This window comes from Myripristis murdjan, chromosome 10, assembly GCF_902150065.1.
Source record: "Myripristis murdjan chromosome 10, fMyrMur1.1, whole genome shotgun sequence".
Classification (NCBI taxonomy): domain Eukaryota; kingdom Metazoa; phylum Chordata; class Actinopteri; order Holocentriformes; family Holocentridae; genus Myripristis; species Myripristis murdjan.
Genome location: NC_043989.1, coordinates 2512932 through 2537007, shown reverse-complemented (window position 1 = coordinate 2537007; position 24076 = coordinate 2512932). Strand labels below are relative to the sequence as shown.

General features: G+C 43.9%; 1 protein-coding gene across 1 annotated transcript; it reads right to left on the bottom strand.

Annotated features, from left to right (window-relative positions):
• Positions 1-1574: 1574 nt before the first annotated feature.
• Positions 1575-22411, bottom strand: LOC115366969 (protein NLRC3-like). Its single transcript, XM_030062647.1, has 6 exons — positions 22344-22411; positions 16318-18351; positions 9548-9721; positions 7854-8024; positions 3198-3286; positions 1575-1579 (listed from the first exon to the last, which is right to left on the bottom strand). Exons 1-6 carry the CDS (start codon positions 22409-22411, stop codon positions 1575-1577), a joined length of 2541 nt encoding a protein of 846 aa, XP_029918507.1.
• Between the last annotated feature and the right edge of the window lie 1665 nt (positions 22412-24076).

Genomic DNA, 24076 nt, shown 5'->3' with positions numbered 1-24076 from the left:
TTTCCCCAGGGAGGCCCGCTACTCTACAATTGAGAAAGAAGCACTGGCTATCAAGTGGGCCCTGGACTCCTTTCGTTACTATCTCCTTGGGAGGGAGTTCACAATGGAGACAGACCACAAGGCACTTCAGTGGCTGGAGCGGATGAGAGACACCAATGGAAAAATCACCCGCTGGTACTTGGCCATCCAACCATTTCGGTTTGTGGTGCGGCACATCCCAGGCAGAGACAACCCCATTGCTGACTACCTCTCTCGCTGTCCCAGCGAGAGTCCAGAAGAGGGGGGACGTGTGATGGCCGCCCTGCTGCCACACAGGCTTTGAGTATCCCTACACCACACTGCCTGTCCCACACACCTTTTGTTTGGATCACCTTATTTTTGGTTATCTAGTTTATGCACATTTTTGCAGTCACCATGCACATACATACAGCTAACAAATAAATGACAGGACACATAAGACTTTTGTTCATACATCACACTCATAGCTTTATTAATATTTGACATTGCACAGTTTCTATTTTGTTGGCGCGCACATTTTAGTTACTGGTTAATGTCAATATGTTAAAGCATTTGTTCTGTTTAGTAATATTATTGTCTTTGAGTTACCTTTTAGTTCTTGGTGTGTGGTCCAGCCAGAAAAAGGAGTCTGTGGGTGCAGCTGCAATAAATCCCCTGAATTCGCTGATTGGGAGGAACCACCCATGTCTCCCTCCAGGGGAGGGGAATCTCTCATTTCTGTTTTGATTTATTTTTTTCTGGTTTAGATATTAAGCTGATCTTTATTGTGTTGTATAATTTGTTACTAGTTATTTTCTGTATTTTCTTCATAACCTGAACTTTTGTCTATTCTGTTTTGTTTAGTTAGTTTGTCTTGTCTACCCCCCTTTTTGTGTTTATTGGTCTGATCAACCAGTATATAGGTTCACCTTGTGTGTCTAGTAGTAGGTCAGTTCATCTTTTGTTCAGTTCAGGTTAAGTTGCAATTCCATTGAGTTAAGTTCTGTTTAGTTGACCTCATTTTTAGGGCCCAGAACTTTGTTAAGTATTCTTGTTTTTTTGGATTATTGAATTGATTATGGATCCTTTTACCTTTTGGGCTAAATAAATGCCTTTTTTGTCCAAAATTAACTTGCAAGTCCTTGTCCTGCCTGCTTGGTCCCTCACAAAGCTAAAATGCATTCTAACCTTTACAGGTGAACTTAATGTGACCTTCTGTAAACTTTTGAATGCACATGTCCAACTGTTCAATGTTTCAGTACTTTTTGCACAAGTTGCTGTTCTCTAACAAGGAGTTTAACGGCAAAATTCACATCAGGTGTTTGATGCTCCAGCTCATCGAGGTCGTATCATTAGGGAACGGCTGCTGGAGACTGGGGTACCTCAGATGGAGTGGCCTGCACTTTCTCAGACCTGAATCCCATAGAAAACCTATGGGATCAGCTGAGTCGCCGTGTAGAGGCTCGGAGCTCTGTACCCCAGAACCTCAATGTCCTGAGGGCCGCCCTTCAAGAAGAGTGGGATGCCATGCCTCAGCAGACAATAAGTCGACTTGTGAACAGCACGAGACGTCGTCGTCAAGCTGTAATTGATGCTCAAGGGCACATGACAAGTTATTGACACTGACATTTTTTGTTGTGGTATATCCACCACTGTTGTTGGCTTTTGTTTCAAGAAATTGTTTGAGATGAGGAAATCACCAGTGTATGCTTCTACTTAAATGCCCTAATTTCATGATATAATATCACTGTAGCGTGAACATTTTACATTTTCCATAAATTTCACCCAAAAGCCAAATATCCCTAACTTTTTGTGAGTAGTGTATATCTACCCTTATCATCACCCCCCCCCCCCCCCCCCCCCCCCCCCCCCCCCCCCCCCCCCCCCCACACACACACACACACACACGCGCACACACCAAAAGTAAACTACAATTGATTTGCTTTCTTAATTTTTTTTTCTTCTTCATATTTTCTGTGTTGTTTTGTTTGCGTTACTGTCTGGTTCTTTCTTTCCACATTTGTTCAGTCCTGTCTTCTCCTTTTCTAACATGTTTTCTAATGTTGTCACTATCTGCACTCGACTTGTTCATCTTTCTTTCACTAATAAAGGAAAAAAATACCAGGCTTATGTACGAGATAAATCGACACAGAGGAAAACTCATTTTTCTCTGTAATTTTAAAGTTGTTTTTTTGTCATTGTAGCTTTGATTGGACTCAGCAGAGAGAGACAGGAAAGGCCGGGGAGAGAGAGGGGCCGCCCTGCAGCAAAGGGCCTGAGGTGGGATTCAAACCCACGACTCAGCCTGGACAAGCTGGAGCTCTGCAGCACGTGAGCTCCCAGGGCGCCCAGGTTTCTGTCATGTCAGCTGATTTTAGCTGCTTTTGGAAACACACACACATTTAGTTTCAGCTCCCTCACATTCTCTGTAAAGCCTGGTTTGGATTTGTACTTTGTACTGTGTGTGTGTGTGTGTGTGTGTGTGTGTGTGTGTGTGTGTGTGTGTGTGTGTGCTCATACTGTCTCAGTACTCACATCCTCTCAGGCTGCCAGCTGGAATCCAGTCTTTTACATGTTCCAGCCTGTAGGGATGAACACAAAACCATCATCCTCTTCATCGTCATCATCATCATCTGCAGGTCAACTCAAGCACATGATCCCAACACACCTGTGGCTGCTCTGATTGGCTGATCTCTCTCTGTCTGTCTGTCCAGTCCTGAGGCCACTGAGCACTTTGGACATTTCCCAGGAAATGCTGCCTGCACTGACTGTGTCCAGCACAAGAACCAAGCAACCAAGCTGCTCCGCCTGGACTGACTCCACCCCTCTAGGACTGACTCCACCCCTCTACTGACCTCAGAGGACTGACTCCACCCCTCTAGGACTGACTCCACCCCTCTACTGACCTGAGAGGACTGACTCCACCCCTCTACTGAGAGGACTGACTCCACCCCTCCACTGACCTGAGAGGACTGACTCCACCCCTCTACTGACCTCAGAGGACTGACTCCACCCCTCTACTGACCTCAGAGGACTGACTCCACCCCTCTACTGACCTGAGAAGACTGACTCCACCCCTCCACTGACCTCAGAGGACTGACTCCACCCCTCCACTGACCTGAGAGTCTTCAGGCTGCAGTTTGGACTCTCCACCAGAGCAGACAGCAGCTTCACTCCTGAATCCTGCAGTGGGTTCTCACTCAGGTCCAGCTCTGTCAGATGGGGGTTGGACTTCAGAGCCGAGGCCAGAGAAGCACAGCTTCTCCTTGACAAGCCGCAGTCCCTCAGTCTGAATGAAGAATAAAAAATAAACCATAAGACCAGAAGAGTGCAGATCTGTGGCAGGCCTCACTCACAGAGCTGCGTCTGACTGGCTGCTTGTCACTTGTTAAGATGGCCGTGTAGCGGTTGGACAATGGACACATGAGGCTTGAGAAAGAGATCAGGTGCAGACCAACCAGGTGTTTATTTCACCCAAAAAAGACACAAAATAAAAAAGAAAGACATTCTCTCACAGAACTGTGGACCACAGGCAGCATGTGGTCCTGGCAGCAACCGAGATTGATCTAAAGAGGCGGCCTTATATACCCTGCCACTGACAATGAGCCGAGCCCTAACCACAGCACAGGGAGATCTCACCCTCACCCAACATTTCACTATATACAAACAAACAACTGACACATTAAAATATAGCTACATCAACAAAATCAATTAATCTAAATGATCTGTGCTGTGCTACACCTTACACTAGATCAAATCAAAAAGTAAAGAATTAATCAAAACTCCATACACCTCTACACTAATCATGATGTGGTCTCTCCTGGAACCTTTAAACTGGTGCTCAGACATTGGGGACTCTTTCGGCCTGAACACCCTGCGGAGGAGAACAAAGGTACGTGAATGCGCAATGAAACAATCATACACACAATGAGCACATGGCATTACTCAAAGTATCCACACTAAATGCATGTTTCTTTGTTTTACAGGTTGGCCTTTAATCATTGACCAAAAATCTAAACACCATAACAAACAGAAATTCAATAAAATAATTCAATGCTTGGTGTTTGTCGTATTTCATTTACCACTTACTCCAGAAAATGTACTATAGAATAGACAACACTAAGTAATGAAGAGGGTCTTCATTACATCACTGAAGAGCAGCAGCCTGACAGCTGAAGCTCAAACTTCCTGTCTTTTAGGAATGGAATGAGTCTTGTGCTGCATCTTCATGTAAGCATGGACTCAACATTTTCCTCCAATCAGAGCGCTGCATAACAGAGTCAACACCAGTTAAAGAGGATTCAAACTTCCTGTCAGTCTTTCCATTTCCATAATTCCAGATTTGAAGCATCACTCCTCAGTGAACTGGCTCCTTGTGCTCTGAGAGCTTTTTCTACTTCAGTGTCTAGTTATTATTATGGATTTGCCATGTTTTCTAGCAGCCTGCTCACACTGATACAGGTATTCATTTTGTAAGAAAGTGAAAATACTAAACAATAAGATGCTAATTATTCCTAAATAAATGAATATGTTGTTATTTGAAAGTCTGGTCTCCACAGTGTCTGCCTAAAAAATTCTGGCCTTTGGACAAATGGAGCTGATGAGCCCTGATGTGTTTGATTTTCTTCCTCACATCACAGCAGCGATCTGGAGCCGACGGCTCACCAGGGGCCTCATGTACAAAGTGTGTGTACGCACAAAAACATGGTGTACGTCTTTTTCCATGGCAAAGTTCAGATGTATCAAGAGAGAAATGACAGTGGCCGGTTTTCCTGATGTAATTGGAGCTATCAACTGCGCACACACACACACGTTGCTATAAAAGCGCCATCACAGGTAAATTTGTTTATGTCAACAGGAAGCATTTTCAGTCGATCAATGCACAGATCATATGTGATGAGCAAATGCAGTTAACCAACATTGTGGCGAGGTGGCCTGGTTCAACACACGATTCATACATTCTGAGGGAACAGACAACAAACTGGCTCTGTGTGCGATGGGTGGCTTCTTGGTGAGTAAATAATTTATTTGTGTAATTGTCCTAATATTAATCCCCCTCATGCGCATTGAGCATGTGCGCCCCCAAATATGATCCAGTCTTCACAGCATCAGTACCAGTCTGTGGTTCAAGTTAGTGACTTGCTGTTGTTTGCTGGTTAAACTACAGCTTCAGAGCTTTCTGACCAGCCCCTCATTGTCTCTGTGTGTAAAGCACTCATGTCAATTATAGCTGCTGTGCAGCGATGGGTCGGGTCCGGGCAGTTTTAAGCAATTCTAAGCAACAAGCAGAAGAATATGAACTTAAACTGAACTGATTGACACACCTGGTATGAAAAGGGCAGGACACAGGCCTGGAGGGGACAGATGATTGGCCAAGACACAACAAAGACATGCAACATGGGGGCGGGGCTAATGAGACAATGCAGGGCAGGTGTGAGGACAAACAAGCTGACAAGACTATGGAGGAACAATAGGGACAAAATGAACACAGCAGACTAAAATACAATAAACATTATAGCTGCTGCGCAGCAATGGTCGGGACCAGGCAAGTTAAGGCAATTCTGAGCAACAAGAAGAGAATAGGAAGAAGAAAAGAAAGGTGGCATTCTTATGTGCATTTTGTATCAGCTGAGGCGTGAACTCACAGTTTCTGGCATGAAGGACAACACACTATCTCACTGAGCTAATTGGCAAGTGTCAGTTCATGTGAGGCTTCACAAATTGACTAAGCCAGTCACATGACAGCAGCCGCCTATGCATGGAAAGGCAGATTTCAAACCACTGTAAAATAAATAAATAAGTCATGAAGACAAAAATCTGACAATGATGATCTGGCATGGGACTGGACCTTTGTGCAAAGTTCGGTGAGTTTTGGCACATGGGAATGTTGCACAAGCTGAGGCTTGAACTCACAATCTTTGACACCGAGGCCTGGCCTCTATCTCACTGAGCTAAAACTTCACATGCAGCTTCACAAACTGACTGGGCCAATCACTGACCTGCAGGACAGCAGCCAGCCATGTATGGAAAGGCAGATTTTAAACAGCTGTCAAAAATTCAGTTATTAAGACAAAAATCTGAAAATAAACATATTGCATCTAGACAGCATGGAGATGTTGATCATTGTTTTTAACAATGATTGATTTGCTCCATAAGTGAAAAACTGATGTTTAAACATGCCATTTTTGCATTGACTCCAATTGTTCACGAGAGCAAAATTCAAAATGCTGTCAAAAATTCAGTTTTTGAGATACACATTTGAAACTTGCCACACATCATCTACCATGACTCTAGAATTTTGTCCATTTTTTTCGTGAACATTGAAGATTTATTTAGTGAGAATTTGCAGGTATATGTTTACAGTACCATTTACACTCAAACATTTTGATGCACTGTAGGCTCAATTTTTGATAAATCAAAAATCTGAGAAACAACGTTTGTGTAGGACAGTCTGAAGATGCTCTGTATCAATTTTTGTGTCAATTGAGCAAAAATTGTGGGAGGAGATAGGTTTAATAAGTTTTACAGTTTTTGAAAAAAACAGAGTGATGGACTTCATAATTTGCAATAGGTTTGAGTGCACAAAAGTTTCTTCAGTATTGGGGCTACAGTTTGATGAAAGTTGTGAAGTTGTAGCACATATGGTTGATTTGTTATGAATTTTCAAAGTTTTGAACTTTAGAGGCTTGCTATAGTGCCACCATCAGGACTATTGACTTGAGTTTGCAGCTGAGGTAATCTGGCATGGGACTGGACCTTTGTGCAAAGTTTGGTGATTTTTCACCCATTGGAAGTATGATTTCCTCGGAAGAAGAAGAAGAAGAAAGAAAGAAGAAGAAAGAACACGTAGGAATACAATAGTGTCCTGGCAGCATAGGCTGCCCGGACCCTAATAAACCCATGAGTCCGGCGCCCCGGTGGCTCACTGGCTGAGAGCGCGCACCATGCACCAGGGCTCAGTCCCGATCGCAGCTACCGGGGCTCGAATCCGACCTCAGCTCCTTTGTTGCATATCATCCCCTCTCTCTCCCCTGTCTATCTCTACTGTGAATATCAAATAAAGCAGAGATGCCAAAAAAAACAAAAAAAAAAACAAATAAAATAAACCTGTGCATAAAATGTCTTAATCATCCTCACCTTTTCTCCAGCGCACTTCTGCATTCATTTACAACAAGATCCGTGTAAGTGGTATATAAAATTAACAAGCAATTAATGAATGCACATCTTACCCAGGAGGCCATTCAGCCCAGCAACATTTTAACCATATAAAAGAGGCAAGGACACAGAATTCACTTATTCACCAATGTATTTAATTCAGTGTGTGTGCGACTCTCCGACTCCACAGCATTGACAGCCCCATACACACTCTCCCGCTCACTCCTCTTGTGTTTCGTATTTCGTGCCAAACAGGACATTTTTGCGTGCCTACACTTCAGTGAGGAGTGTCTCTAATTCATATTCTGTGAAATTTCTCTTTTTCCATCTTATTCATGTTGAGGTTGTAGTTTTCTGATCATGCAGAGGGGAATCTCAGGTGTCGGGCTCATTTAAATATGATATGCATATTTAAATGGGTGCGTGGACAGGGAGGAGTCCAGTACTTCAACATGTGCGTTTAATTGGCTTTATGCACAGCTCCGCTACTTCCTGAACTTAAGCCAGCTCCTTTATTTCCTGTTTTACATTATTGGACAAAATGATTAATTCAGGTGTGTCTGACCATTGTTGTTAGGTCAGACACAACAGACACACAACATATACTTCACAGCAATATCAGCCTTATAGACATTTAGTGCTACTATATGATTCAAACAATATCCATATATTTATGTCATCATTAAAAAGTGCAGTCTGACCTGAGAGTCTCCAGTCTGCAGTTTGGACTCTCCAGTCCAGCAGACAGCAGCTCCACTCCTGAATCCTGCAGGTGGTTCTCACTCAGGTCCAGCTCTGTCAGATGGGGGTTGGACTTCAGAGCCGAGGCCAGAGAAGCACAGCTGCTCTCTGACAACCCGCAGTCACTCAATCTGAATGAAGAATAAAATATGTAGCTATAATTTCCAGTGTTTTGGATATTTATCAGAGAAATTTTTCAAAATATTCAAAAAGGAAGGACAAAACAAAGAAATAGTTATTATAACAATTACATTAATAATAATACTGATAATATTAATTTATAATTATATTACACCTTTAAAGCAAAGTTCCAAAATGCTTTACAAAACCATCAGAGTAAATGAAAAGATAAAGATAACACCTGAGATGAAAAGACTTCAAAATATTAAAAACACAAATAAACAGACAATAAAAGCAAGAAATGATAAAAGGTCCAAAATGATTCAGATTCGGTGCTAAATACGGTAGACGTGAAAACAGCCATAGGTACGTCTATAAATAACAAATGAATGGCTCAGTGAAAAGTCCTCAGATGCCTTCAGTCGACCATCTTCTCAGAGTAAAACTGGAGAACAAGAGCTTCTGCATCACATGACACCAGCACACAGTCTCTTGACCAATCAGGGCCAAAGTTATGAGCATTTCAAAAGACTGACCAGGTGATAGCAGTAGAGGTGGGCCCATCAATATACTGATATAATATGGATAGTGTGATATGAGATCAGATATCATGTGGGATCTGGGATATGGTAATATCTTATGGCATCAGTGTTGTCCTCTCCTGCTTTTAAAGGCTGCATTACAGTAAAGGTATGCAGTTTTCTCAACTTATTAGATGCTCCTCGCTGCTCTGTTATTGGCCTCAGCCTGCTCGCTCATCATATCCATATTACTAATGACTGTTTAGCACTAATTTACACTTTCATGAAAGCACCAACCAGTCATCCTAACAATATCCTCACAATATGGATATCACGGTATTCAGTCAAGAACATGGTGACAGTCGACTGTGTTCATATGGCTCAGTCTGAGGGACTAGAGACAGAAAATATCCTGAAATATACAAAATGTTCATTTGGCGTGGTCGTCTGTCAGCCTGCAGAGTTTAAACAAAGTTTTGCATGGGAAGCAGGTGAGCTGGGAAAAAGTGTGTGAAGATGATCAAAATAATAACCAATGAAAAACAAGAGGTCCTAAAGGTTTAGTTGAGGTTCAGAACAGTTACAAGACAACAGTTACCATGAGGGAATGTGATCAGGATGGTAAAAGTTGGACATATCAACTCCATCCCATCATGCCTAATCTGTGAAAGATACCAGAATGCACTGATATGCCCACATGGGATTTTTGCCCCTGATGATTCATCAAAGAAAATATTGGAATCCTTTGTGAATCCATAGTTGGACCAAGACCTCCATGATGGTGTCCTCTATATGTTCTGTGGAATTACCACAATAAATATCAGATTCCCACAGATGGAGTCCATTTGGACCCCTGCATGTTGAAATAATGTACAATATCAGGTTTTCATTTTAACACACAAGGATTGTGTGAAAATACAGTTTGACAACAATTTGAGATGTAAGCCTGTAAAACTCCTGTTCAGCTAACAGAATATTACATGTTCACACATCATTAAAAAGTGCAGTCTGACCTGAGAGTCTTCAGTCTGCAGTTTGGACTCTCCAGTCCAACAGACAGCAGCTCCACTCCTGAATCCAGCAGCTGCCAGTTCTCACTCAGGTCCAGCTCTGTCAGATGGGGGTTGGACTTCAGAGCCGAGGCCAGAGAAGCACAGCTGCTCTCTGACAACCAGCAGCGCCTCAATCTGAATAAAGAATAAAATATGGAGTTATAATTTTCAGTGTTTTGGATATTTATCAGTCAGAGATTTTTCAAAATATTCAAAAAGGAAGGACAAACCATGAAATAGTTATTATAACAATTATATGAATAACTAGAAAAGTGCAGTTTCTGGGGAAACTGCGTGTGCAAGCTGGAAGAGTAACCGTGGTGCGCGGTTTCTGAGCAGAAAATAAAATGTATCATGAGAAAGGTAAAGCTTTGGGCTTTCAAACTGTGTCAAAATTATTTTTCAGCTCCCAAAAATGCCTGCCCTAGAGCGAGTTAAAAAAATGTGTGTTTCTCCCTCTCTCCCCAGATAGTGGGTTCCAGATATAATGGGAGTCTATGGGGGAGAGAGCTGGCACTCCTGCCTAGTTAAGTGTCATCATTTAAAAAGTTGAAGCTACTTTGCTTTTGTATTTCCATTTTTCAAAGCAAAAATAGTTTTCCTACTACTTTACCCAAATTTATGCATGTGGAGTGAAAATTGTGGCCAGGGGAGCAAGAAAAAGACCAAATTTTTAGATGATTTTCCAGGGCTGCTGCACTCTAGCCGTGATGTCACTCACTCTGGCACTCCGAACATTCCGCCATTAGTGTGTATTAGGGTTGTCACGATACTAAAATTTCAAACTCGATATTGATACCCAGGAAAATATTCGATACTCGATACCATTTTCGATACCGCGGGGATAAAAAAATGACAAAAATTTAAAAGGCATAAAAAATATTTTTATTAAAATTTAAACTCAAAAATAGACTTTTCAATCAAAAAAATAAAAAATAAAATCGCATTTTGTTTTCACTCTGTGCAAATTGCAAAATGCAAAAATAATCCAAATAACATAATAATTTTACAACATTTTAACTTATGGTGCAAAAATAACAATGACATATGTTTTAGAACTACAAATTTACTACAAACTACTAAGCATTATTTTTATTAACATAGTATTGTTTTATATGATTGACAGTTTCTGGAATTGTGTCAATGGCGACTGCAACTGCCGCGCGCGGCTCGAGGCTGTGACCACTTTGGGGCGGGGGAGGGGCTCGCGGCAGCACACGCTGCTCACTGAGAACAGGAACTGCAGAGTAACGATACGTGCTTTCATGTCAGTCTCCAAAATACCAGAAAAGTCTCCAATAACACCAGGAAAAGTCGCTAGTCGCTCTTGACAAAAAAAGTCGCCATGGGGAGTTGGAAAGTCGCCAGATTTAGCGAGAAAGTTGCCAAGCTGGCAACACTGGCCGAGTCGCTGGAGCTCTGCCTGCCGGGCACTGTTTGACCTGCGGCGCTGCCTGTCGAGTGCGCATGACATGCTCATGCACTGTAGTATCGATACTTTGGTAAATTAATATCGTATCCGGATACGGCCTCTTAGTATCGATACTTTTCAGAGTATCGATATTTTTGACAACCCTAGTGTGTATTGTGTCCGAAATTCTGATTTCAAACTGGAATTCCGGAAAAATGCAAAGTCGGAGCGCCCTGAAAATCGACACACCGCTTCTTCTCCAGAAGACGCACGTTTTTCGTATTTGGTGCGTGGACGCAGGTCAAAAGCTCTGCACCCTGGAGCCTTCCGAAGTTTTGGCCATTCATTTCGGATGGAGGAGTTATGGGCCAAAAAAGTACGGAATAATAAAGAGATGAAGAAATAAAGAAAGAACTAGAGGATTGTGCAGTTTCTGGGGAAACTGCGTGGGCAAGCTGGAAGAGTAACCGCAGCGTGCAGTTTCCGAGCAGAAAATAAAATGTATCATGAGAAAGGTAACGCTTTGGGCTTTCAAACGGTGTCAAAATTATTTTCCAACTCCCAAAAATGCCCACCCTGGAGCGAGTTGAAAAAGTGTGTGAGCACACAGCATGAGTGACAGTGGCACTTGGCAGAAAATCGCCTAAAAGTAGTGGTCAAACTAATGCATTTTAATCAATTACAGTAAGTCCGACTGGAAAGTAAAAAGGTATCGTGAGAAAGGTAAGGGCGTTTTCACACCTGTCTCGTTTGGTCCGGACTTTCGGACTTTTCAGTTTGATCCGAACCTAAATTACAGGTGTGAAAGGTGCTGCGGACCACAGTCCGGACCAAAGGACCAAAATTTGGTCCGACCAAAAGAGGTGGTCTCGGTCCGGACCAAACGAACCATGGTTCGGACCTTCTGCAGTGTGAAAACAACTGTTTGTATGGTTCGGACCTTCGTATCAATGACAGGAAGTTTTTGGAAGTTACGTCACGCTAACCAGCTGGTTACCATGGTTATGCGTCTCTGACGGCATGCTAACTTTAGCTGCTAACGTTAAACGTTGCTGTGATATGCAAGGCGCAACGTTGGTCGACTCGTGTCCGTTATTATGCTGAATGAAAAATGTATAGCACTATAAAGACAAGTTAATACATCACTACTAACAGCTCATCTCTTTAAAAAATATTCCCACACTCACCTTCTCTCTGGAATACACATTGCCATAACTCGCAGGACTGTATGCCGTTTTCTCCTCCTCTCGATAAAGTTTTCGCATGATGAGGAGGCTCATCTTGCGAATAGCAGTTACTCTGATGTATTGCTCATTAACTTGGTGCTGCTGGTAGCAATATACCAACAAAAATATTAGAACGGGAAAAAGATGTCTCGCTCCAGTGCCAGCTTTACCTATGTCGCCGACGACTCTACCTATGACGCCGATAAAATCCTGCGGGTATCCCTCCGGTAAACAACCGCTGCCGGCGCCCCTCCGGCCGCTAGCGGCGCCCCTCCAACAGATGCCGCCCTAGGCCTGCCTATACCGCCTATGCCCAAAGCTCCATTCATTGCTCCATTCATTTTCTGTAAACAGGAAGTAATACTGATGTCAGATGCCGGCCAGCCCAACAACTCAGCGTAACCAAATCAAAATGAGCCGCGGAAGTGCATGGGGAGTTGATGCGTCTTCTAATGAGAAGAATAAATTTCCCCTGTATGTTTGTCTTGTAAAGTCCGTTACTCTATTTGCAGTGTGAAACCAAACCAACCGGACCAAATGTGTTACAATGTAACAGAATTACGGAGTTTGGTTCGGACCTTGGTTCGGACTTTCAGGTGTGAAAACGCCCTAAGTGTGCTGAAGGCTCAGCTTCGACTCTACACAGTAGAGCAGACTGTTGATACGTTGCTAGGCAACGCCCTGTGTCTAGCGCATGCTTGTGACGTACAGTTTCGTTTTCAGTTAGTTTTGATTCAGTTAACGTTCGGTTGGTGTGAGCAATTCTTTAGCCTGCAGAATTCGCCAAGTTTTATCTCTTATTGCATAAGAGATTTCGTTGTTTAGCCATAGAAGTAGGCTAATTGCCTGTTGTTTATTTCTCTTTAGAACCACACACACACCCACAAGCTAAACCATTAAGATCTGGACCCATGCCTGTACTGCTCTCTGCTTCATTAACAATAAACACCCTTGAATGAAGAACCTTCGTCCATGTCCTGACCAGACACCCCATACTGTTGACTAATATTCTCAAGATCCAGTAATATCCCTTCACTTCATTATTTTCCAACTCCCAAAAATGCCCACCCTGGAGCAAGTTGAAAAGGTATGTGAGCACACAGCATGAGTAACAGTGGCACTTGGCAGAAAATCGCCTAAAAGTAGTGGTCAAACTCCTGCTTTTTTCTCAATGACAGTAAGTCCGAGCAGAAAATTATTCGCCAACTCCCCAAAATGCCCGAGAAACGGCGAGTTGAAAAAGTGTGTGTTTCTGCTTCTCTCCTCAAATTCTGGGTTCCAGATATAATGGCAGTCTATGGGGAAGAGAGCTGGCACTCCTGCCTCGGTAAGTGTCACAGTGTAAAAAGTTGAAGATACTTTGCTTTTGTATTTACATTTTTCAAAGCACAACTATTTTTCCTACAATTTGATCGCAAATTTATGCATGTGGAGTGAAAATTGTGGCCAGCAGAGCAAGTTTAAGACAAAAGTTTTAGGTGATTTTTCAGGGCTGCTCCACTCTAGCCGCTCAGGAATGCCAGGAATGCCACTCTAGCTCAACTCCATTAGTGTGTATTGCGTCTGGAATTCCGACTTCAAACTGGAATTGCGGAAAAACGGAATGTCGGATCGGCCTGAAAATCGAAACCCTGCTTCTTCTCAATAAGACGCACGTTTTTCGTATTTGGTGCGTGGACGCAGGTCCAAAGCTCTGGGCCGTGGAGCCTTCCAAAGTTTTGGCCATTCATTTCCTATGGCCGAAATTTTCAGGAAAATTGGAATTTTGAGAATTCCGTCAGTCGGATTCCTTATAAAAGTAATAGCACACTATTCCCAATCGGGCCGCACATTTTCCCAATTCATTGTGTGGGCCTAAACGAAAGCTGTAGGAGGAGTTACGGTCCAAAAAACGTACGGAACTAGAGGATTGTGCAGTTTCTAGGGAAACTGCGTGGGCAAGCTGGAAGAGTAACCGTGGCGCGCGGTTTCCGAGCAGAAAATAAAATGTATCATGAGAAAGGTAACGCTTTGGGCTTTCAAACGGTGTCAAAATTATTTTCCAACTCCCAAAAATGCCCACCCTGGAGCAAGTTGAAAAGGTATGTGAGCACACAGCATGAGTAACAGTGGCACTTGGCAGAAAATCGCCTAAAAGTAGTGGTCAAACTCCTGCTTTTTTCTCAATGACAGTAAGTCCGAGCAGAAAATAAAAGTTATCATGAGAAAGGTAAGGCTTTGAGCTTTCAAACTGTGTGAAAATTATTCGCCAACTCCCCAAAATGCCCGAGAAACGGCGAGTTGAAAAAGTGTGTGTTTCTGCTTCTCTCCTCAAATTCTGGGTTCCAGATATAATGGCAGTCTATGGGGAAGAGAGCTGGCACTCCTGCCTCGGTAAGTGTCACAGTGTAAAAAGTTGAAGCTACTTTGCTTTTGTATTTACATTTTTCAAAGCACAACTATTTTTCCTACAATTTGATCCCAAATTCATGCATGTGGAGTGAAAATTGTGGCCAGCAGAGTAAGTTTAAGACAAAAGTTTTAGGCGATTTTTCAGGGCTGCTCCACTCTAGCCGCTCAGGAATGCCAGGAATGCCACTCTAGCTCAACTCCATTAGTGTGTATTGCGTCTGGAATTCCAACTTCAAACTGGAATTGCGGAAACACGGAATGTCGGATCGGTCTGAAAATCGAAACCCTGCTTCTTCTACAGAAGACGCACGTTTTTCGTATTTGGTGCGTGGACGCAGGTCCAAAGCTCTGGGCCCTGGAGCCTTCCAAAGTTTTGGCCATTCATTTCCTATGGCCGAAATTTTCAGGAAAATTGGAATTTTGAGAATTCCGTCAGTCGGATTCCTTATAAAAGTAATAGCACACTATTCCCAATCGGGCAACACATTTTCCCAATTCATTGTGTGGGCCTAAAACGAAAGCTGTAGGAGGAGGTGGAGGTGCCCAAATAAGTAATAACTGTATTAACCATAAGTGTATGAGGAGTTTTATGGGGCCCTCAGGAACTTGGGGCCCTAGGCAACCGGCAAGTTTTGCCTAATGGTAAGTCCGCTCCTGGCAGAATGTCCATATAAAAAGTATTTTTCCAAAAAAGGGTCTTGAAAAAGAGGGGTCGTCTTAAAACCAGGGTCGTCTTTTATTCGGGTCAATACGGTAGTAGGAAAAACGTGAGTGTGTAAGCTGCCAGCTGGCCCACTAATAAAGCAAGAAACTAGAAAAGTGCAGTTTCTGAGGAAACTGTGTGGGCAAGCTGGAAGAGTAACCATGGTGTGTGGTTTCCGTGCAGAAAATAAAATGTATCATGAGAAAGGTAAGGCTTTGGGCTTTCAAACTGTGTCAAAGGAAGAATGTGAGTGTGCAAGCTGCCAGCTTGCCCACTAATAATACTGATAATATTAATTTATAAATATTTTACACCTTTAAAGCAAAGTTCCAAAGTGCTTTACAAAACCATCAGAGTAAATGAAAAGATAAAGATAACACCTGAAATGAAAAGACATCAGGTGTGTTAATTGAAGACAGGAGCTCACACAGGTGTATTAAGTCTCCTGAGCTCCTTCACTCTCTGCTCTTCAGGTGAGGAGAATGCCTCTGTTCTTTGTTCCTGAGTGTGTCTGAGTGAGCAGCTCATTCCAGATTATTTGTTACAAGTCATGTTGATTTTTCCATTGTTGCCTGAGCAGTAACATCATTGTTCACCAGACCAGACTGGCAGTCAGACTACCAGTCTGGTCTAGAACTGATGAAGCCACTTGGATAAGGGGCAAAACGTCTTCTAGACATATAACTAAGTCCAGTTGACCTGATTCAGTTTCCTTCAGATACAGAAGAAACCAAGCAGTAGAAACCTGATGCTCAAGTTCAATTACACAGCAAAAACTTGCTTCTGATTTTGAAGTATTGTAGGGGGGAGCTGCTGTGGGCATCACCACCATGTTGCCTCCTTTTACCCTGGACTGCCTGAAGTATATTTTTTCTCTCATAATCAATCCTTTATCCTGAATATTTAGGGAACTACATATTTTTATTGTATTTCTGATGGTGTCAGGTATGGAAGCAGCTCTACACTGTTTGTTTAATGTTGATTTCACATCAGGACTAACCGAGCCTTCCTGCAGTTCCTCACAGCTGGGATCAGTCTCCGTCGTCCCTCATCTGGTGTGTTGTACGCCTGCAGGTCCAACTCATCCAGAACCTCCTCTGACATCTGCAGCATGTAGGCCAGAGCTGAGCAGTGGATCACAGAGAGTTTCTTCTCTGATCTCTTCTCTGACTTGAGGAACTCTTGGATGTCCTGATTTACTGAGAGGTCGTTCATCTCCATTAAACAGTGGAAGATGTTGATGCCTCTGTCAGGTGAGTCACTGTAAGTGTACATCTTCAGGTTGTTGATGACTCTCTGGATGTCTTCTGGTCTGCTCTCTGTCTGACCCAGCAGGCCTCCTAAGAGCCTCTGGTTGGACTCCAGTGAGAGGCCATGAAGGAAACGGACAAAGAGGTCCAGGTGGCCATTTTTGCTCTGCAGGGCTTCAGACATGACTGTCTTCAGGAAGATGTCCAACGATGGCTCATTGTCAGCACCTTTATTCTTGCGTGTTCTCATGACTCTGGCCAGTACCTCTGTGTTCCTGTTGATGTAGCAGTGGAAGATGTAGACTGCAGCGAGAAACTCCTGAATGCTCAAATGAACAAAGCAGTAGACTTTTCTTTGAAAGAGCACACACTTGGTTTTGAAGATCTCTGTGCACACTCCTGAGTACACCAGGGCCCCTCTGACATCAAGACCACACTCCTCCAGGTCTTCTTGGTAGAACATCAGGTTGCCTTTCTCCAGATGTTTAAACGCCAGCCTGCCCAGCTTCAGAAGAACTTCCCTGTCAGTCTCCATCAGCTCCTGCTGACTCCTGTCATGTCTCTCATTGTACTTGTGCTTCTTCCTCTGTGTCTGAACCAGCAGGAAGTGTGAGTACATCTCAGTCAGGCTCTTGGGCAGCTCTCCTCTCTGGTCTGTAGTCAACATGTGCTCCAGAACTGCAGCAGTGATCCAGCAGAAGACTGGGATGTGGCACATGATGTGGAGGCTCCTGGACGCCTTGATGTGTGAGATGATTCTGCTGCACAGCTCCTCATCACTGGATCTCCTCCTGAAGTACTCCTCCTTCTGGAGGTCAGTGAACCCTTGGACTTCTGTTACCCTGTCCACACATGTAGGAGGGATCTGATTGGCCGCCGCAGGTCTGGAAGTTATCCAGAGGAGAGCCGAGGGAAGCAGATTCCCCTTGATGAGGTTTGTCAACAGCACGTCTACTGATGACGTCTGTGTGACATCAGACACGACCTCATTGTTCTGGAAATCCAATAAAAACCTGCTTTCATCCAGGCCGTCAAAGATGAACACGACTTCACAGACGGCGAGCTGCTCTGCTGTGACCGTCTGTAATGTTGAATGGAAAACACGGAGCAGCTGGAGAAGACTGTAGCGCTCATCTTTGATCAAGTTCAGCTCCCGGAACGAAAGCAGAACCACAAGACTGACATGTTGGTTTTCCAAGCCCTCTGCCCAGTCCAGAGTGAACTTCTGCACTGAGAAGGTTTTTCCAATGCCAGCAACGCCCTGCGTCACAACTACTCTGATGTGTGTGTCTTGGCCAGGTAAGGGTTTAAAGATGTCCTGGCACTTGATTGGAGTGTCATGGAGGGTCTCCATCTTGGATGTTGTCTCCAGCTGCCACACCTCATGTTCGGTATTAACCTCTTCACTCTGTCCCTGTGTGATGTAGAGCTCAGTGTAGATCCTGTTGAGGGGCGTTCCAGTTCCTGCTGCAGCAGTTCCTTCTGTCACAAATTCACATCTCCTCCTCAGACTGATCTTATGCTCGTCTAAAACCTCCTGCAGACCGCCGTCCACTGTGCTGGTTTGACTGGGTGTCTGCAGTCCAGGTCTTGTTCTGGATCTTTCTCCACACTGGGGACAGGCAGGATCTCCTGATGGATCAGACTGGTCCCAGTGTGAGGTGATGCACCGTCTGCAGAACCAGTGTCCACAGCTGGTGGAGACTGGATCCCTCAGGAGCTCCTGACACAAAACACAGCAGGACAGCTGCTCCTTCATATCACCTCCACTCCTCTTCCCGTCCCTGTGGAGATGAAAGCAGTTTGTTTATGTTTAGACAACAATACGTTTTAACTGAAATCTTAAAATCTTTTATAAAATGTCATAAGCGGTCACTTATGTCACTTTCTGTGACTACATTTACATGGATTGCAGTACTCTAATATTAATGCAATTAAGATAGCATTTACAAGACTAAGGGCCCTATCTTGTGCCACCCGCTATCCGCTGCCACTACCCGCTACCCGCAAATTGCGGATTTAGGAACTTCCGCTATCCCTAAACGGTATCTTGCGCCACCCGCTACCCGCTATCCGTTATGCCGACTGCATCATTTGTGCCTGGAGGTGCGTCCGTGGGCGTGTTTCATGCGCTATCCCTAAAGTTGCTATCTTGCGCACACACTTTAGGGATAGCGGATAGCGGGTGGTCAGGACCACCCGCTATCCCTAAAGTTTGGGCTGTTAGGAGAGCGCGTCCAGGCGGCTTCAATGCGCGCCCCGACGGAGCCTCGCCACGCACACGGTCGGACTGATACCGGGACGCCACCGGAATGGACTGAGTATATTACTCATATAGACTGTTTAGAGGAAAGACTGTTTTAATTGGACACTTACGCCAGCACGTTTTATTGTTTTATCATAAGCCAGCAGCTGTGCTATATTTTTATTTTTAATATTTTATTTGCCCAATCTACCTTGTCAATAAATTAGTTTACACATAGTTCCACCTCTGCCTCTTGTGTGTGTGTGGTGTGGCCCGGGGATTTTACTCAATCAGTACAACCTTGTGACACGTCCACTTGGACACATGTGGCTCCACCTCCCGAATTAACTCGCCTATAATATAATATACACTATATTACCAAAAGTATTCGCTCACCCATTCAAATGATCAGAATCAGGTGTCCTAATCACTTGGCCTGGCCACAGGTGTATAAAATCAAGCACTCAGGCATGCAGACTGTGAAACAAGACATTTGTGAAAGAATGGGCCGCTCTCAGGAGCTCAGTGAATTCCAGCGTGGAACTGTCATAGGATGCCACCTGTGCAACAAATCCAGTCGTGAAATTTCCTCGCTCCTAAATATTCCACAGTCAACTGTCAGCTCTATTATAACAAAATGGAAGCGTTTGGGAACAACAGCAACTCAGCCACGAAGTGGTAGGCCACGTAAAGTGACGGAGAGGGGTCAGCGGATGCTGAAGCGCATAGTGCAAAGAGGTCGCCGACTTTCTGCACAGTCAATTGCTACAGAGCTACAAACTTCATGTGACCTTCAGATTAGCCCAAGTACAGTACGCAGAGAGCTTCATGGAATGGGTTTCCATGGCCGAGCAGCTGCAGCCAAGCCACACATCACCAAGTGCAATGCAAAGCGTCGGATGCAATGGTGTAAAGCACGCCGCCACTGGCCTCTAGAGCAGTGGAGACGCGTTCTCTGGAGTGATGAATCACGCTTTTCCATCTGGCAATCTGATGGACGAGTCTGGGTTTGGAGGTTGCCAGGAGAACGGTACATTTCAGACTGCATTGTGCCGACTGTGAAATTTGGTGGAGGAGGAATTATGGTGTGGGGTTGTTTTTCAGGAGCTGGGCTTGGCCCCTTAGTTCCAGTGAAAGGAACTTTGAATGCTTCAGGATACCAAAACATTTTGGACAATTCCATGCTCCCAACCTTGTGGGAACAGTTTGGAGCGGGCCCCTTCCTCTTCCAACATGACTGTGCACCAGTGCACAAAGCAAGGTCCATAAAGACATGGATGACAGAGTCTGGTGTGGATGAACTTGACTGGCCTGCACAGAGTCCTGACCTGAACCCAATAGAACACCTTTGGGATGAATTAGAGCGGAGACTGAGAGCCAGGCCTTCTCGACCAACATCAGTGTGTGACCTCACCAATGCGCTTTTGGAAGAATGGTCAAAAATTCCTATAAACACTCTCCTCAACCTTGTGGACAGTCTTCCCAGAAGAGTTGAAGCTGTAATAGCTGCAAAAGGTGGACCGACATCATATTGAACTCTATGGGTTAGGAATGGGATGGCACTTCAGTTCATAGTATGAGTAAAGGCAGGTGAGCGAATACTTTTAGTAATATAGTGTATAATATGTATATAAAGCCAACTTGCTTTAGCCTCAGTAGAAGCCCTGAGAAAATCTACCTCCCTCTCTCCATCGCGGGTTTAGGATTTAGGATTTAGGATAGCGCATCCTGCCCTTAAAGGCAATGACACCTGGCACACTGATTGGTTTAACTGGCGTAACGCCCAAAACACACCTATGCATAATATAGCGGGTAGCGGAGGTGTTTTGCGGATAGCGGGAGGTGCACAAGATAGCAACTTTTACGGGGGAACGCCTCTTCCTAAATCCTAAATCCGCAAATAGCGGGTTTAGGGAGTCTGGCGCAAGATAGGGCCCAAAATGTCCATGTAAGCAGCATGACATCCACTTTGAGTTTTTGCAGCAGATTATGACAAATACAGCAATCCAAGAGCTTGACAGCTCATGCTTTTTTTTTTTTTTTAATTGTCAATCCGTAAAAGAAAAGTTGACCAACAACAAAAGCAAAAAATCCCCACAATACAGGGTGAGAAGGAAACTCACTGCAACAAGCTTTCAACAAGCAAAAGAGGATGACACCCCCTTGACTTAACCCTGAGATTAGTCACCATGGTTATGACTCCAGTGAAGACCACATAACAAATGTCTGAATCCCCTCCACATCCAGGTGGGTTTTCATGCTGGGTTCCAGTGCTCCGGTCTGGTTCCAGGACCAGAAGTCAGGTATTACAACACTCAGGCAGGGACAATATGCTTATCTCCTGATCCGATACTATCATGACACCTGGGAGCCGATCGATACATATTGTGATTCTTAAGTATCCTCTTATCCTCGTTGTGGAAACGTGTCAGAAACGGGCCCTCACTGTCAGTCCAGCTGGAGAAGCAGAGCTCCTCTGAACGGCCTCGCTGTCTAGTTTGTGTCTGTAAAGTTTGATGAGGCTGTGATTCTCCTAGAGGTCACTAGAGGTCATTTTCTACAGCGACGTCCAGTTTGACAAAATGCTCTGCCTGCAGTGAAATGGCTGCTATGGGGGCCAACATCATCACACAGGAATCAAATGTGGCTCACTGAATCCACAAGAGTCTCAGCTTTCCAGTCAAAGCCAACTGATGCAACTCCAAGACTGTTTAGGTGTGTGTGTGTGTGTGTGTGTGTGTGTGTGTGTGTGTGTGTGTGTGGTGTGTGTGTGTGTGTGTGTGTGACGTGAGCCATGGTGCATCACATGCACATCAGTCTGAGCAGCACAGGATCAGATTTATCTGTCAGTCAATGTGAATCTAAACTTCAGTCACAGGTGTGTGAAGAACTTGTGAGTGCAGGTGCAAGTGGAAATGTTCTCAGGTGTTTTGGTGCAGAACATCAAACAGCATCATAGTTTGTGGAAAACAGCACAGACCCAGATGTGTTTTGGTTGAACAGCTGTACTGCAGAGCAGGAAGCAGTCATTTCTCTCTTTGCAGTCTCTTTTCTTGATATCCTCACTACTTGCTCTGCTAGATAATCTCATGTCATCATATTCCATCAGGCTCACAGTCTAACAGCTGTCTTACTTTGTGTCTGAAGGTCCAGGCTCAGCACTGAACTCTGGAGGTTTATCTTTAGACCAGTCACTCTTCATGGACAGACAGCTGGACACTGCAGACTCTGCTCTGTGGCAGGAACCTCTGGAAACACAAATGTTTGAAACATGTTATTAGTTCTTGTAAATCAGGGCTCCAGACTAACTTTTCCACTGGCAGCACTGGTGCTCCCAGCTTTCCCAGTCGCTCCCAGCAGCTCATGATTTGGTTGTACCCTTTTTTTGTGAGGGGGGGTCCAGCTAAAAGCGTGGATGTGGCTCATGACCTGAAGCATCAGTTTTGGCATCACGTCTACTTTCTCCATGCGCCACAAACAGATTTCACAAGAAAACAGTGAACACACACTGCACTCTAACAGCTGTCTTACTTTGTGTCTGAAGGTCCAGGTTCAGCACTGAAGTATGGAGGATCATTTTTAGACCGGTCACTCTTCATGGACAGACAGCTGGACACTGCAGACTCTGCTCTGCCCTCCTCTTCCTCCACACAGTCACTCATCTTCTGATTTAAGTCAGTCTAAGAGGTGCAAACACACACACACACACACACACACACACACCAAAAGGATGATATATGGGTTGATGTTCTAGTTTCCTAATGGACAACAGGCATTAACTGTATTAAATGGAGTCAGTGCAGCTGCACATAAATAATGTGTGTTTCAACATATTGTTGTGGAAACGTCAGTTATTTTGTTGCTATTTTATATTAAGTGTATATTTATAATAAGTTATTTATTGTTTTTTTACTTCTTCATTTCAAATACTGTTATTTCGCAGATGTATGTATTTTGATTATATTATTATTTTTTGGTCATTCTTTATATGGATCTCATATAATTTTTTGTTATTAATGTCTTGCTAATTATTTGCTGTATTTTTTTTTATTTGCTCATTATTTTTCCCCCATGTCTCAGAAAGTAATATAGTGGATTTATGCAGGTGATAAAGGGTTAATAATATACACACTGAAACACACACACACACACACACACTGAGGCCCCAACCTTACAGTTAAATTTGACATGTTAATTTGAATTTGTCATGGCGACCAGTTTCATGCATGCAGCGTTTGGTCTCTGTAAAGGAGCCGGGAGCCGCTGATGATCTGCACAAATAAATGCAGATTCACAAATAATTTGTGAAGCACAAATTCACTTTAGGAAAGCACAAATGAAGGAGTGTGAATGCAGCAAAGCTCATGGACATGTTTCCCTGTTTCTGTTCCAATCCAGAGGCTGCGTTCCAGACGCTGCGCTCACCATCAAATCCTGGTGTCGCCATGAAACCTGCAAATCTTTCTTTCAGTAGTTTTGGTGGCGCACCGTGTTCCCTTCATGTCTTTTTCTTGTTGTTGTTCTCAGAGAACAGAGCCTCAGCAGAGAAACACAAACTCCTTTCCATCAAATCCTCAGAGCAGATGATGTTTTCTTGTTAAGGAGCCACAGGTTTGGCCCTTATTCTCTGTTCTGTGTTGAGGGACCAGAGGCCTGTTCTCACCCTGACAAACAGGAAACACTTTGCTTTCTGTTCAGGCTGGAAACAGAAAAAACACAGGCCTGTTCAGGGCCCTGGGAACACAGGGGGCCCTGCTCACTTTGAAAACTATTAATAGATTTGCGTTTTTATTAATTAATTTATTCATTTGTCTATTTTACAGTGGCAGGTTTCATACATACAGATCAGTCTGTATTTCCTGTGGAATAAACGGAAATAAACGGCTTTAAAAGCGTCCTGTCTGACGTATAGAACTGGCTAACATTTGTTTTTAACCGCAAAGAAAATGATCACTGCTTTACTTTTTAAATTTATTTCTAACAGATGAACTCAACAGGGAAAATGCAGCTTGAAAATGGCGTCAGACAAAAGTAGCGACTCACAGCAGAAGCGGACGTTTCTTCCTTTCTTCCTTTCATTCTTTCTTCTTGGACTTGAAGTCAAAGATGAAACAGAAATCCTCTCCTGACGTCCGAACGTGTGCAGCTCTTCTAGATCAGGACAGTGAGACAGTCCAACATTAATGATGATGATGATGAGCCTCCTGGTCGCGGCTCGTCCAAACCCTCAACCAAACTTTCACTTTCACTTGTGCTGCGTTCAG